At 51.1% G+C, this 15,036-nt stretch overlaps 2 protein-coding genes across 3 annotated transcripts in view; one reads left to right on the top strand and one right to left on the bottom strand.

The window, feature by feature from the left end:
- The window catches only part of Ccdc33 (coiled-coil domain containing 33), a 105,328-nt gene extending 98,918 nt beyond the window's left edge, over positions 1–6,410 (top strand). The window contains exons 2-10 of one of the 2 annotated variants that reach the window (XM_048793013.1): positions 1,876–2,038; positions 2,307–2,398; positions 2,586–2,717; positions 2,806–2,899; positions 3,578–3,726; positions 4,067–4,168; positions 4,708–4,794; positions 5,148–5,261; positions 6,214–6,410. In XM_048793013.1, coding sequence (XP_048648970.1) covers positions 1,876–2,038; positions 2,307–2,398; positions 2,586–2,717; positions 2,806–2,899; positions 3,578–3,726; positions 4,067–4,168; positions 4,708–4,794; positions 5,148–5,261; positions 6,214–6,339 — 1,059 coding nt within the window. In that variant the 3' untranslated portion in view covers positions 6,340–6,410. The remainder of the gene's footprint in view (positions 1–1,875; positions 2,039–2,306; positions 2,399–2,585; positions 2,718–2,805; positions 2,900–3,577; positions 3,727–4,066; positions 4,169–4,707; positions 4,795–5,147; positions 5,262–6,213) is intronic. The other variant, XM_048793014.1, reaches the window with a different exon arrangement.
- Positions 6,411–7,129: 719 nt separating this feature from the next.
- On the bottom strand, positions 7,130–14,102 carry LOC107137576 (cholesterol side-chain cleavage enzyme, mitochondrial). The gene is made up of 7 exons (XM_015480055.2): positions 13,903–14,102; positions 13,099–13,302; positions 12,211–12,368; positions 9,092–9,258; positions 8,666–8,744; positions 7,927–8,124; positions 7,130–7,488 (listed from the first exon to the last, which is right to left on the bottom strand). Exons 1-7 carry the CDS (start codon positions 14,054–14,056, stop codon positions 7,357–7,359), a joined length of 1,092 nt encoding a protein of 363 aa, XP_015335541.2. The 5' UTR covers positions 14,057–14,102; the 3' UTR covers positions 7,130–7,356.
- Positions 14,103–15,036: the final 934 nt, after the last annotated feature.

Below are 15,036 nucleotides of genomic sequence, written 5' to 3'. Positions count from 1 at the left end.
AAACCCCTGTCAGTCATGAGCTGCCATAAACTGAAGACTTAGATCTCAGCAGAGGAGTGGGCACAGGAGGATAGGGGAGCAAGGGGGAAGCAAGGGTCTGACTAAACATCCATAAAACCAAAAGGGGATGGGATAAGAACAGTACCTCCAAATGAGAGATGGCTGGACAGGGACCAAGCCAGGGGCTTCGCACACCGACTCCAAGGCTCACAGCAAACCCAGGTATCTCTCATATGAGGACTCTCAAGCTCAGGAAGTTCTGAGCTACACAATCTGTCAGTAGCCATATTGGGCTTCCAATCTGGACCTGGCCACAAATTTTGTCTGTGTGCAGTCCCTGGGCTGAACATCCGGGTTAACATGCTGACTGGGGACACCAGATGGGCAGATCTAGAGAAGCCAAGACCTGGAATACAGCAGGAGCAGGTGCTAGGGAGATAGACCCAGCACTCATAACAGTTAGAGGGAGTCCAGCCAGAAAGCTAGACAGTAGCAGGTGACAAGTGGTGTCTGATGATCCCCTGTGTCTGAGGACTCCTCCCCCAGAAGACAGTGGCCTCCAGCAGCAGGTGGAAGGCAATGGCTGGGAAGCCAGGCCATATCCCCAAGCAGCAGGGGGCCCAGGTGGGAGTTGGGGAAAATCTGCTTGCTGGGGGTTTGGGAGCCTGCAGGCCCATAAGCTCCCACCCCATGGGCAAGGCCTCCTATAGCTTCAGGAAGCCCACAGGCCACCAGGGCTCAGCAAACTTCCCTTCCCAACCCAGTTCTACTTCCTCTATCTGGACACTTCTGGTTTTATGCATTTAGATTTTGTGCTGCTTAGGTTTAAGAATCTCCATAGTTTTTAAAATAAATAATAGTAAGTAAGCAATTTCTGATTATAAAGCAAATATATACAAATACATCTTATTAATTTTTCATGTGCATATTTGGGCAGACATGAAAGTATTTCCAAATTGGGATCAGAAAAATAATTCTTGTTTATAGCTTGATTTTATCACTTCTCATTATAGCGGGAGGTATTCATGGGTGGGAGCCTCATGGCAGGGTTGCACAGTGCTTAAGAGCAGACTCAAGGGCCAACAGGCCTGGATTTCAGATGCTGGCTCAGCCATACATTCGTTTTATCACTGAGCAGGTTATTTACCTTTCTGAGCCTTGATTTTCTCACTGGTAACAGTATGCCTCATAGGCTTACATGAGGGAGGCCACATAAAACACTTAGAAGGAGACCTAGAACATAGTAGATGCTCAACAAACCTCAGATATGAGGGTTATTGTTATTTCTGACCTCTTAACTGTGTCTGCTTCCTGGCCTCACATCTTGTAGCTGGATTTTGACCTTGACCCTGACCTCATCTGAGTCTTCCAGTCCTGCCTTGTATCCCTTCCTGAATGCTAGGCTAGTTGGGGAGCTGGTGTCAGGGTTAGTTCCGAAGTAGCACTTAGTGTGATTTCTAAGAGGCTCTTCCCTGGGGTCAGCAATATAAGGGGAAAGGAAGAGGGAGGAGGCAAAGGAGTGGTTATTATATGGCCAGACTCTGGAAACATGACCCTGATCCTTTCAAGTCTGCTGCCCATTGGCTTTCTCATCTGGTGTCTGAGCCTTGGGTTTCCCCCTGAGCTGGCATCACAGGAATTGATGTGGCCCCTGGGAAAGCACATTAGTGCAGCATCCCTAATGCAGCCAGAAAGGATAGGGAGCAAGTCATAACCAGCCCCCAAGGGAGATGCTAAAAACTTGGAGTCGCAGGTTGGGGCTCATGTGGCTCATGGGCCTTGAAATTGCCCCACTGACTCCCAAATAAAGGCATATATGTGGGGTGGAAGCTTCTGTGGGGCCGGAGACTCAGATCTAGACTCTGGCATCCACAGGAGATGAACAACTACCAGCGGGCCATGCAGAAGATGGCAGAGGACATCCTGTTACTGCGCAAACAGGCCAGCAACTTAGAGTGGGAGAACCGGAGGCTGAGAAGCCACCTGACCCAGCAGGAAGTAGAAGAGGGGCAGACCAAAGATGAAGCCTCAGACCTGGGTGAGGATGTACAGGCCACTAAAGGCATCCAGAATCCTGTCTGGGCCAAGGCTCTGGATTGGAGATAGGGTGGTGGGAAGTTTTTCCCAGATACGCATGCAGCTGGACTTGAGCTAGCAAGACTGCCCCGCACACGCCACCCACAGACACTCAAAGGGTCCCTGCCCAGCTGGTCTTCTCGGGGGGTGGGAGATGGAGTATCCAGTCTGGTTGCAAGCCCCCAAGCTAAGAGAGGCTCCACCCTGAGCCAGCTCCCTGCCCGTCCCAGCAATGTCTGTGAAGGAGAAGCTGCTGCTGAAGGAGCTGGACATGAGGAAGCTGAGGGACAAAGTGCAGCATCTGCAGAACGAGCTGATCCGGGTGAGCTTAGGCTTTTGGAGCAGAGCGGGAGGGAGTTGGGTGGCAGCATCAGGAGACGTGTCCTGAGCAGAAGATGCGTTGAGGGAAGAATGACCAGTCCACAGAGGATTCAGCAGGGGGCTGGGTGGACCCCCTCTGCCAAGAGTGACTCCCAGGCACCCATTCTCCCCCTTCCCTCCCTGCACAGAAAAATGATAGAGAGAAGGAGTTGCTCCTCCTGTGCCAGGCTCAAAATCTCCAGGACGCGAAGCTGAGGCGGTACCAGGACAAGCTGATAAAGATGAAGGCGCTGGAGGAGACTGTGAGGCACCAGGAGAAGGCAGGTGCAGGGGTTGCCAGCTGAGGGCCTTCAGATGGGAAGGTGTGGCACCCCCAGGCTAGCCCAGCCTCCGTGCTCTGCCTGCCAGGTGATCCAGAAGATGGAGCAGGTACTAGAGGACAGGCTACGGGACAGAAAAGAAACCCCACCACCCAACAAGCTGCAGAAGAAACCCAACCCTGGTAGGTCTGCACCCCTAAGTGGATGTGAGTGAATTGACTCCCCAGATTTTGCCCCACCCCTGGAGCTCCTCCTTCAAAGTCCCCTGAGCTTAAGGAGAATCTGCAAAGAGAGACCATGCTCGGTTGTATCCGTGGGCCTGAGATACCCAGGATGAAGTCCCCGCCCCCTGCCGCTCACTCAGGTACTGGGCACTTCCAGAATGCCCTGAGCTATCTCCTCCTGCCAGGGAGCCTCTTAGGGCAAGACAGGACACTGTGTGAGTCAGGCCATCGATGGGAGAATCCTTGCTAACTAGGAGCACTAGGACTTCCCCCAAAGAGGGCTCCCTGGGACATCAGTTCCCAACTCCTTAACCTCAAAACCCTTTGAATTATTTCCCCATCTCTCCACATCTTCAAAGATTCTGCCTCTGCAAAGCAAATAAACAAAAAGACTTTGAGAATCCATGATCTCTTTTCCCCACTGGTGCTAATCAGAGCCACAAATCAGAGATGGCTCTGATGAATAAGAAAGAATGAGGTGACTCCATATCAGACCTGTCCAAAGCAAGAGATTACCCCGTGCTGCCTCTGTAGTCTCCCAGGACAGAATGGAACAAAACGCTGGGACATGGAGGCAAGACAGCCCATCTCACGAACACCTGTGTCCCATGTTCACAGCCTTCCCTTTGCTCTCAGGTCCTGGCCTTCCCCTGAGTTCTACAAGAGAGAACCTGCCTATTGATGTTTACTCAGTGCTACTGTCAGAAAACACAAGGCTACGGGAAGAGCTGGAAAAGAACCGCCACCAGACGGGCCCCATCATTCTACAGCAGCAGGCCCTGCCGGTAAGAGCCACCAGTACAGGCTTGGCCATGACCCACTTGCGCCAGTCGCCAGGTGTCCGGTAGTCACCCACAGCACTGTCACAAGTTGATGATTAAGACCAGGAGGCTAGGCTTCCCACTTTGCGCATGATCCTGGCATATTCTGGAACGTGAGCTCTCAGGCCTTGCTCTTTTTTCTCCTGGGAATGCATGTATCTGAAAACTTCTACCATACCTACATCCTGGGAAAAAGCAAGCCCCTGACCGATCCCTAACTCCTTTTGCGACATGGCTTGCTTCCACTGATCCCAGTATTTCCTGGGATTGGTGCAACCTTGGAGAGTCCTTTTCCCCATCCCAGGTGGATCCTGGGGAGTTGGGAGCAGGTGGAAACTTGGCAGAGAGGCTGCGAGAGACAGATGGCCCAGGCCACTCCAAGTGCACAGAGACCTTGCCCGCACAGGTGGGTGTCCCAGGGCCTAGAGATGCCTAGTCCCCCTCCACTTCCCAGGTGGTTCCAGGTGTTCCCCACTGAAAATGGAATTATAGTCAGGGTGGGGTGCACACAGGAGAGTGATTCTCTTCATCCCAGGACTTGCAGGAGGTGAGTTCTATTTGGGAACCCTGATGCACAGACATTCAGGTAAAGTGTGGGGGTTGGGGAGCCCTCCCTTCACAGATGTTTTCCCCCTATCAAAAGATTCCCTGCTGAACTGTCTTCTGTGCATTCATGGGAGCCGCTTGATTCATTTCACACTTGAAAATTGATGCGTAATAACTTCAGATGCCCCAAATCATGGAAGAAATAGCTATGAAAAAAAGCACACACCCAGCCTATGCTGAACTTCAGGAGGAGGGTCGGGTCCAGGGGCCCACGTCTGAGGCTCTGTGTGGGGAGCTGGTTGGAACTCAAACCTGGCTGGATTCTCCTTCAGTGCCTTGCTGCTTCCTGAGCTCACCTCACAAGCTGGGGCCTTGATGAGTTTTCTGCTTTGCCCATAGGATCTTCTTGCCAGTAATTCAGATAAATTTAATCTCCTGGCTAAGCTGGAACGGGCTCAGAGCCGGATCTTGTCCCTGGAAAGCCAGGTGGGTGAGGTGCAGGGGTTGATGAGGCTACACAGGCTCTCTGATCAGTGTGTGGCCAGGATGAGTGCTCAGTGTGTGGCCAGGATCTAGGGCCAGTATATGACCAGCATCAGAGCCCAGTGTGCAGCCATGGTCAGAGTGAAGGCCCAGTGTGAACCCCAAGTCAGGACTCAGTATGTTGTTGGGATACAGAGAAGGTATCTGTCCCTCTCGCTGTCCCTTCTACCCCTGAAGTCTCTTTCCCAGAGCTTGGCTTTCTGCTCAGAGAAAATGCTCGGGGTCTGGCTGTCCTGGGTCTCAAGGATAGGCCCTACTGCCCACTGGTTCTCCAGCTGCCCTCTTCATGTCTGCAGTTAGAGGACTCAGCTCGACGCTGGGGGCGAGAAAAACAGGACTTGGCCACACGGCTACAGGAGCAAGAACACGGCTTTGGGCCCCCCTCAGAACCTATCATCGTAAACCAGCCTGTAAGTGACCCCTTCAGAGGAGCTTGTGGGGGCTCAAGTGTAGACCAGCTCCTGGGCTGAGCGTCAGAAGTCCTGGGCTAAAGTTCCTGCTCTGTTCCCAACAGAAGCCCTTGTGTGGCCTCAGTTTCCCCATCTGTCTAGGGGAATAGAAACCCCAGCCAAAACTACCCCTTCCCCAACAGATTGTTGTGAAATTCAAGGAGGAGATGACTAGGGATAAGGAGCAGCCCATGTGGGCATTTCTGCAATATCCTGGCACTGCCAGTACTCTAGGACTGTTTTGTTTTGTTTTTGTGGTACCAGGGATTTAGCCCAAGGGCACTTTATCACTGAACTACATTCTCAGCCCTTTTTAAAGTTTTATTTTGAGATGGGAGTCTCGCTAAGTTGCTGAGGCTGGCCTCAAACTTATGATCCTCCTGCTTCAGCCTCCTGAGTCACTGAGATTACAGGCTGTGTCCCCATACCTGGTTGTCTAGGACTGGTTTTGCTCATGGACAGAGTACCTTGTACCCCTACACCCACCCAATTCCCAGTCCCAAGGTTCTTCCTCCCATCAGCCACCCTTTTGGAGTAATCATAATGCTGCTGTAGGCTCCCAAGGCCTACTCACAGATGTCCCTCAAGCTTAGCTCTAGGGACACTGGCCCCCAAAACCAAGATCCTGATTTCTTCTGATCTTGAACCATATGTTCTTTGCTCCTGGCTGAGGCTCCACAGCTCCTGAGAAGGACCTGAGAATGGGACTGACAGGGAACACAGGGCCACCTTTGAAACTCACCTGAGCCCTGCAGACTTAGGTGTTCCATGCTGTGATCAAATGGGTCTAGAAATCTTTGGGAAGTCACAGCCCACTGGGTTTTGGATCCTTGCCTTATCAGGCAAGATGCCCTAGAACAGATTACCCCTGGGAATAGAAGTATACTCACTGGACGTGCTTTGCCTACCACAGAATGGCTCAACCAACTCCAGGGATCTCAGGCGGCCCTCTAAGCTGGAGACTGCACAGCCCAACCAAGACAAGCAGCTCAACAGGCCCTCGAACCACCAGAGTATCTCCAACTCCCAGCAGGCCTGAGCCTTCCCGCATGCTGAGGAGTCTCACCCCACCCCTCAAAGATGACTTTATTAAATGTTGTACCTCAGTGAGCTTTCGCCTCTTTCCTGAAGCAAGGTAGCCTGGGGCCTCCACTTCTTCCTCCCAGACCCCACTCTGGCCCTAAGCCCTCCCTCTGCGGCAGCCATATAACCTCCAGCCTGATGTAGGAGCTGGCATCTTCAGAAAGCCAAAGGCCATAATGAACCCCGGAGGGTGGTGAGAAGAAACACCAGGGAGGTAGGACCCTCCTGAACTGCCAGAGGAAGTGAGGCCACTGGAAACCAGCTCTGTTTGCAGACAAGAGGAAGACAGGGACTTCCCACCTGCCCAAGTATCTATTCTGTCAGAAATCCATTTTTTTTTTTTTCTTTTTTTGAGTTTGGTTCATCAGATGCTTAGGGAAGGGGAAAAACTTGAAGTCCTCCTGTCAACTAGGGCGAGACTGAGCTGGCTAGATTATGTCCAAATGCAGCCAGAGATGGGAAAGCATACAGGACTCAGGAAGGAGTCCTCATAGAGTCAACAGGCCCAGGTTCTGGCCACAAGCATTTTGGGTAATCTTGGATGACTTTAACCTCTCAGAACTTCAGTTTCTTCATCTATCTCAGGCAGATCTGGACATCTTTGGTGGTGAGGCCATTTCCAGCACTGACATTTTTATGAGTTAAATATGACTCCAGCCCAGAGAAGAGAAAGGAATCAGGAAGGAGACAAATAGCCAAGAGGGAAGAGGTGGGAAAGACAAAAAGACTATAAGTGTGGACCCAAAAGTACAGTTTATTGTCTACCTGAGGTGGGTCAAGAAGGGGAGGAGGTGGGGTAGAGAGGAGGGGCTCAACTGAGCAGGAGCAGTGGACCACTGGGACCCAAAGCCACCTGTCTGAAAGGAGCAGGGTGGGAACAGAGGACTAGAGATGCAGACACCCTGTACCCGCCACCGGGCCATCCCACTGCATGACTGCTGGCCTGGTTGGTGGGAGGGCAGTTCCACCTTGATCATCCCAGAACTGGGTTCTGTTTGAAGGGCAAGAAGGTGAATAAGATGGGCTTCTCAGGCATCAAGATGAGGTTGAACTTGGTACCCACATCGCTGAGATGTTGGATTTTAATTTTGAAGTTCTCCAGCACCTGAGAAAGGGAGCAGTGGGCTTAGGGGAAGGGGGGGTTCTGTCTCCCCTGGGCCCAGCTTGTTCACCTGCCAGCAGGGCCTTTGAGTGTGATTGAGGCACTCTAAGAGTGGACAACCAGCTCCACATTTAACCCCGCACTGTGTCCAAAATGAACCACTGGTGCTGATCCCTGGATTTAGACCTTGACTAGTTGACAATATTCCCTCTCTTGTTCCCACCCCCATCACATCACCTGAGGGGAAATAGATGGCCAGGGGACACTGGTAGGTGATAAATGGGTTAGCTCAAAAGAGGAGGCCAAAGGGAATTGTGGGAAACAGATGTGCCCCAGCTGTATGATCTCTGGACTCTGTGCAGAGATGAGAAGAGTAGGGCTGGTGACTACCTGAGGGCCAGGGCTAGCCCAGGGACCCAGATGTCCTCAAGCTCAACTCACGTGAATGAGGAATATGGTCATCTCCAGCTCTGCAATCCGGCGGCCCAGACACTGCCGAATACCCCAGCCAAAGCCAAGGTACCGGAAGTAGGTGTTGTTCTTGTCATTGTCCAGCCATCGGTTTGGGTTGAAATTGCCAGGGTTGGTGAAGAAGCTGGATTCTTGGCCCATAGCATAATTGGCCACCTGAACCAGTGTCTGGGGATGAGGTGGTCAGAGGCCTGAGTGGGTCTCACCTTCCCACAGTCCTGAGCACAACACCCAGCTTCCCCAAGTCCCTGAGCTCCATCCTCTCCATCCCCCCTCTCAATCCCCGCAGGGCTTCCCAGCTCACCCAGGGCAGAACATTCTGCCCATGTGTATGACCTTAACCAAGGCCCAGCCCCTCCCTGAACTTCATCCACCAAATGAGGACAGCTAAAAACTCAAGGCTAAGATAACCCAGAGAATTTTCCTGCCCTTTCACCAGCCCCAGTGCTTTGCACCAACCCAGGCAGACTGAGGTCTATCTCCTAACCCTGAACTCCAGAACATTTCAGTAATCATTCCCCATGGTGCCTAACACCTCTGTTCTTCATTCAAACTTGGACTGTTGCTGCTGAGAGCTCTGCAGGGCCCCAGGGCAAGGCAGAAAGGCAGGACAAAAGCCCCCAATCACCACTATCTGTCTGGAACTGCAGCCTGACCCCAGCCTCCTCTGTCTGACTAGCAGAGCCGGTAACTCCCTGGTTGTACCTACCTTGGCAGGAATTATGTAGCCACGAAGAACCAAGTCATTCTCAAGATATCTCTGCACAGTCACAGAGATGGGGTGGAGTCTGTGAGGAAGAGGACACTCAGAACGGATGGCCACAAAACCTGGACACAGGTCATCCCCACCCCGATTTCTGCATCAGCATGGCATCTCAGACCCAGATGCAGCTCCCAGGGCATCTGAGACAGGACTCAGGTCCTGTCAGGGCTGGTGACTACCTGAGGGCCAGGGATACCCCAGGGTACCCAGATGTCCCCAAGCTCAACTCACATTATCTCCTCCCCATTCCCAGCCTCTCACCTCCTACTCCTAATTGCCTCTCCCACCCCATCCTTGGAAGCCTTTTCCCAAGCCCTGCTCCAGCCCTGCCCAGGAGTGGGGTGGGGGAGGTAGGAGTGGACGTGGGCTTACCTCAGTGTCTCCTTGATACTGGCTTTGAGGAGTGGGACCAACTGCAGCATTGTGTTTATGTCTCCCTGGGCCTGGCGCCGGGCAGCCAGAACCTCTGCCCTCAGCATCTCCTGCACTTTTGGGGTGCGTGCCATCTCGTACATGTGCCACTGCAGGGTCATGGATGTCTGGCAGGGAATGTGGGGGTGCAGAAGACCAGAGGGCCTGTCACTCCAAGGCATCTCAAGGTGGAGGACCCAAGCTAAATTATCGTTTATAAGAACCTCTCCCCCGATAACTACCTCGTCCCAGTCTCCACGCCACCTGCAAAAGTGGAGGGCCACAAAAGTGGATGGCCCAACAATTTGAAAGGTAAATATCTAAGAAGGCCTTCTTGCCACCCAGGCAGGAATGTTTGGGGCACCACTTGTCCTTGCCCTCATCCCTCATGTCACCCATCGTCTCCCCAGCCAGAAGAGTGTCAGCTGTACTACTGATGTCTTTCTCCACAGAAATCTGGGGGCCTCTAGAAGCCAAATCCTACCTCCAAAAGTGTTGTGCTCCCAAATGACTGCAATTCCTGTTCACATGCCCCGTGGCACAACCAACCCTCCCCAGCCTACAGCAGCAGAGTTTCAAGTAAGGCTCAAAGTCAGACCTCAGACCCACACTCAGAGTTGTAATTAGCATGTGGAACAAATGGAGATTAACCAGTTAATTTCAACATAAACTAGAGAAGAGTGAACATTGATCTTCAAACCCCACAGTCCCAGATTCCTCTATGATGACAAACTAAGCCCAGTTAGGATCCCAGCCTTGAACATCCTCCCTCCTGTGACTAGAACTTGGATTGTTGGTGTAGGATCTTACCAAAGATCAAGTTTCTGTCCACAAGGCTTGGAGACCTTTCTCTTCTCAGCAGGGACCACATTGGAAAAAGTGGCACTCAGTGCCTTCTCGGCCTTAAATCCTGGTATAGTTCCCTGGAGCCTCCAGGAGAAGTACAGAGGCTCCGGCCTGACCCACGTGGCCCCTTCAACACCTACCTGCTCTCCTCTAGCGCCACCACCACCACCCCGCTCTCATACACACCTGGCCCTCCAGCCACACAGAATTGCACACAGCTCCTGAAGCCCAGAAATCTCCCCCAAGCTAGTTCCTCTTACTGGAATTCCCTTCCCCACCTAAGAAGCAAGTGTCCACTCCTTCAAGACCCCAACCACACGTGTGGGGGGTTTGTCTCTGGACCTCCATGGCCTGCCACAGAGTGGGTGGGTACTTGGAAGATTCTTGGCTGATAAGGTAGTTAAATAAGTTAGTAGCTGTGTGACCTTGGTCAAGTTATTTAATCTCTCTATGCCCCAGTTTCCTCATCTAAAAAAGGAGGAGGAGAATAACATAGCTCATAGTGTCCCTTGCTAGTATTAAAGGAGGGAATGTGTGTAAAAGTTTGGGACACTGCCTGCCAGATAATATGTGCTTCATAAATGGTTCCTCATCTTTGGTGCAGATTTTCACCTTTTGGAGATTTCCTCTACATCACCCACAATGAACTATTTTTCAAATGCACGCCAAGTCTCCATCTACAGCCTGTCATAGGTACCAAAACTTCTCCACCGGAGTATCATATAAAAATAATAACTAAGAAAGAAAGTTATTAACCCATGGGACTTTGACACATGCCCCTTGCTAGTCCTGAAATGAAATTCCTTCTCTCTCTTCCTACAAGGGACTTCAAGATACAAGTTGAATTTTAGCTCCTCTCCCTGTCCTACAGGGATATGCCTCTGGCATCACGGCCCTGTAACATGGGTGACAGATATCTGATGGCATCTCTGCCTTTCTGCTATCAGCTGCACTGTGTGCCTCTAAAATTCACATTTCAGGACATGGTGGCTCCTGCATGTAATCCCAGAGACTCAGGAGGCTGAGCAAAAAGATCACAAGTTTGAGGCCAGTCTCATCAACTTAGGAAGACCTAGGCTCAAAATTTTTAAAAATTAAATTAAAAAATTAGGGATGTTGCTCAGTGGCAGAGCACCCGTGGGTTCAATCACCAGTACTGCAAAAAAATAAAATTCACATATCAATATCCTAACCTCTACACCATTGCACTTGAAGATAGGACCTTTAAAAAGGTAATAAGAATAGAAGATCATCCATGTGGGCCCTAGTCCATAATGTCTGGTGTCCTTCTAGGATGAGGAGGTTAGGACACAAACATGCACAAGAGGGAAGGTCAGGTGCAGACAGAGGGAAGAGACAGCCATCTTTGAGTCAAGGAGAAAGGCCAATGAATGGATCAATCCTACCTGCACCTTGATCTTGGACCTCCAGCCTCCAGAACTGAGAGAATCACCTTCCATTGAAATTATTGGGTTACAGTGTCCTGAGTAGATGAACATGGCCCTTACCTCAGCCATTTAAGAACCCTTGAGGTTTAGTGTGTTCATCTCTATAGTCTCAGTGCCTGTATCCCAATTAATAATCCATAACACCAAATCATTAACTCACTGTCCCATTAGCATAGGGGAGTTTAAGAAATTAGAAAAAGGGAAGGCGCACAGGACAGATAGGTTTTAATGTTGAGAAGAGAAGTTTCTAGCGTACTGTGCAGAAAGCAGGAGGGAGACCTCACAGTAGTTGCCTTTTAAGTATTGGGTGGTGGGGGGACCATGGGGTACTGAGGTGTGGAAGGGGAGGAGGGAAAACAACAAAGAGACCCTGGAGGGCAGAGCCCAGGGCAAATTCCTGTGCCCCTGCAAGCTTTCTGAGGTGTTTCCCTGGATCTAAGTGAGTTGTGTCCCCCATAGGCCTGGGCTTCCACAGAGCAGGACTCCAAATAAATCTTTTGCCTTTGAAGACTTATGCAGAAGGTGAGCCTTATCACCTACACCTGGTAATGCCTTCTCACAGGCACAGAAAAAAAGTGTCCAATCAGCATCAAACTCTGTCTGTGGGTAACCTGACTTTGACATCACCCTCCTAAGAAATGAGTGTTTAGAGATAGAGCCAGGAGAGGAAGGCATATCCCATATGGGGAGAACCCTTTGGGATAGCAGGACTTCAGACCACCACACCACTGGGAGGGAAGGTGCACATGGGCACAGGAACCAGGAGATGTGCCCACAGCCACTCACCGTGTCCACACCTCCTGCTAATAGCTCAGTAATGTTGGCTTGGATGTCCTGGAAGGGTAGCTTGTTACTTCCCAGGAGACTATACAAGATTCCAGGGTATTTGCTGAAGTTTCTTTTCTGTCTCGAGTCCCAGTAGAAGTTCTGTGTATATTTGTCAGCTGTGGAGCAGGGGAAAGAACCCAGATGGAGTGGGGAGGGTGATCTTCGGGAAAAGGTAGAATCAAGGGCTGGGGATTCCGGATCCCAACAATCCACCTTTTGAAGGCTATCATTTTACTAAATACCTATACTAAGCTCTTTGTATCTGCTTGTTAATTTAATTCCTGGCCACAGCTCTATAGGGGATGAGACACCACCCCATTTTAACACAAAGAAATGGAGATTCAGAGAGGCAGTCACTTGTCCAAGATTGAGTGGGTATAAGAGGCAGAGTTGGCGTTTAACTCCAGCCCACCCCAATCAGCCTTTTCTACCTGACCTTCTCCATTCTCTTCCACCCAAGTTCTGAATTCTTAAGACCCAGCACAGCTGGGACTCAGACACTGATCCTTAACCCTGCAGGGATCTTGAGCTCCTTTGAGGAAAACTATGAACATCTTTGCTTCTCTATCTCTAGAAAATTCTAATCTCCCCCAATAGCCAGCCTTGAGCCCACCATTTCCAGGGCTTCCAGGGCCTTCCTGATACCATGGCTACTCACCAGAGAATGGGTTTCCTACATGATAAGTGATGTCCATTGACAAAGCTCAGGACAAAGAAGCAACCCAAGGCCTGGGCCTTCCAACTGGATTGGTTTCTCCCAGCACGGAGCTCCCACCCCTTGAGGTAAACGAGGCTCTCCTGGCCCCCATGCCTGGATGTCCTGGGAATAGCCAAAGGAGCCCTCACCTTTATCAAAAATAGTGTCCCATGCGGCCGCATGGTCCCTCCAGGTCTTGGTTCTGAAGAGGCGAAACAGTTCTGGGGGTAGGCTGAGCATGGGCACACTGGTGTGGAACATCTGATAGATGGCATCAATGAACTTCTGGGCCTCGGGGTCCACAATCTCCTCCAGCATCCCCAGGCGCTCCCCAAATATGATGTTGGTGATGGCTGCCAGGAGAGGATGAGGCTGAGGGGCCTCTTCCAGCCCGGCCATCCGAGAGCCTCTGCCTCTGCCTCCACCACACACACACACAGGAGCCCTTGACTCAGCCTCAACTTCTCCATTCTCTTATAAAGGAACCCAGGCCTGAGCCCCAAAGGGATAAGAACACAGGATGGAAAAAAGCTGCCCTTCTGACAACTGCTCGGGTCCCTCAGAAGGGCATATGGAAACCCCTGAAAAGAGATGTCTAGATGGAAAGCAGGGTCTCCAGCTGTGCCAAGGAAGGCCCCATGCTGGGATGAACCTGCTCGGCCCACCCCTCCTCCAAGAGGGAGTTCTCATTGCAATTGATGACTTGGCTACATTCACAGGTCAGACAGGAGAATGGGGACATAAATCCCTGGGTAATCAGCCACCCAGAACCCAAGAGGCTACAACCACCTCAAGTTCTTCTCACCTACCAGGTGAGGAATTTGAATGTTGATTCTATACCAAGTTCATGATTGAAAGCTGATTTTATACCCAGATCTCCTGCAGTGACCCCATGATCTCCACATGCAAGTGTTGTCCCCTCTGCCACTGCCAACCAGGAGCAAGTCTCTTACACTCAAAGGCAAAGCGGAACAGGTCATCACTGATGTCTCCTGAGAAATTCCCAGATTTCTGCTGCTTGACACGCTTGTTCAGGACACCAATGAAGTCTTGAGCCACCGCCTCCAGCATGGGTACGAAGTTCTTGAGGACCTCTGGAGCCATCATCTCCTGGTTCAGGATCACCCGGTTTTTCTTCCAGTCTTCTGACTTCCTGAGAAAACACAGGCCCCAAGCCCCATGGTCACAGTCCCCAAGCATGACAAACACAGAGGAGTCACTCGGCCTCCCCGGAGCTGAGCCAGAGTTGAGCATGTGGCACCCATGTGTCCTCACCTCCTCCCAACACCCTCGGCCTGTCACCTCCTCCCTGCTTTGCCTGGCCTAGGAGAGGATAAAGGAAGGAAGAGGGTGATGGAGACCAAAACTCCAATCCCCTCCCACTCCCTCTGCAGCTGCCACTGCAAGCCAAAAGTTCTTATCCTCAGCACCTTTTAAGCGATTTTCAAGCTGTCCAGTCCCTGTTACTGCAAGTCTGCCCATTCTACTGTACTGCCTCTCCTCTTGGCCCATGTTCACCTTCACTGTCAAGCCCATCCCCCATCACCTTTTCTTACTCCTATACAAATTGACCAAGCTCTCCCCTCTGTACCCAAAAAGTGGCTGCTATTCACTACAGTGGGGGGAATCTCAGGTACACAGAATTAATCAAAAACCTGAGTTCAGCAGGACACAGTGGGGAATACCTACAATCCAGCTACTCAGGAGGCTGAGACAGGAGGATCTAAGTGTGAGGCCAGCCTGGGCAATTTAATGAGATCCTGTCTCAAATTTTAGAAAGAGCTGGGGGTGGAACTCGGTGGTAAAGCACTTGCCAGCATGTGCAAAGCCTTGGGTTTGATCCCACAAAAAACAAACACACAGTTCCTGAAGTACTCTTAAAAATCAGTCCACATGTAGCCCCCTTTGTAATTTGGGAGACATATTGTTTGTTGGATATATTATTATAAACTCATCACCCAACATAAAAACTAGGAACTTGACCATGGCTTGCTTTCACCCTTCTAGTTCTCCCAATGCCCTTCCTCCCCACCCAGGGACCACCAACTTGGACCCCTTAATCTCTTTTGTGTATGGTTTTATTCCAT

The sequence above is a fragment of the Marmota marmota genome, unplaced genomic scaffold (assembly GCF_001458135.2).
Source record: "Marmota marmota marmota unplaced genomic scaffold, marMar, whole genome shotgun sequence".
Lineage (NCBI taxonomy): Eukaryota > Metazoa > Chordata > Mammalia > Rodentia > Sciuridae > Marmota > Marmota marmota.
Note: the sequence above shows the minus strand (reverse complement) of the source record. Positions and strands in the feature narration are given on the sequence as shown.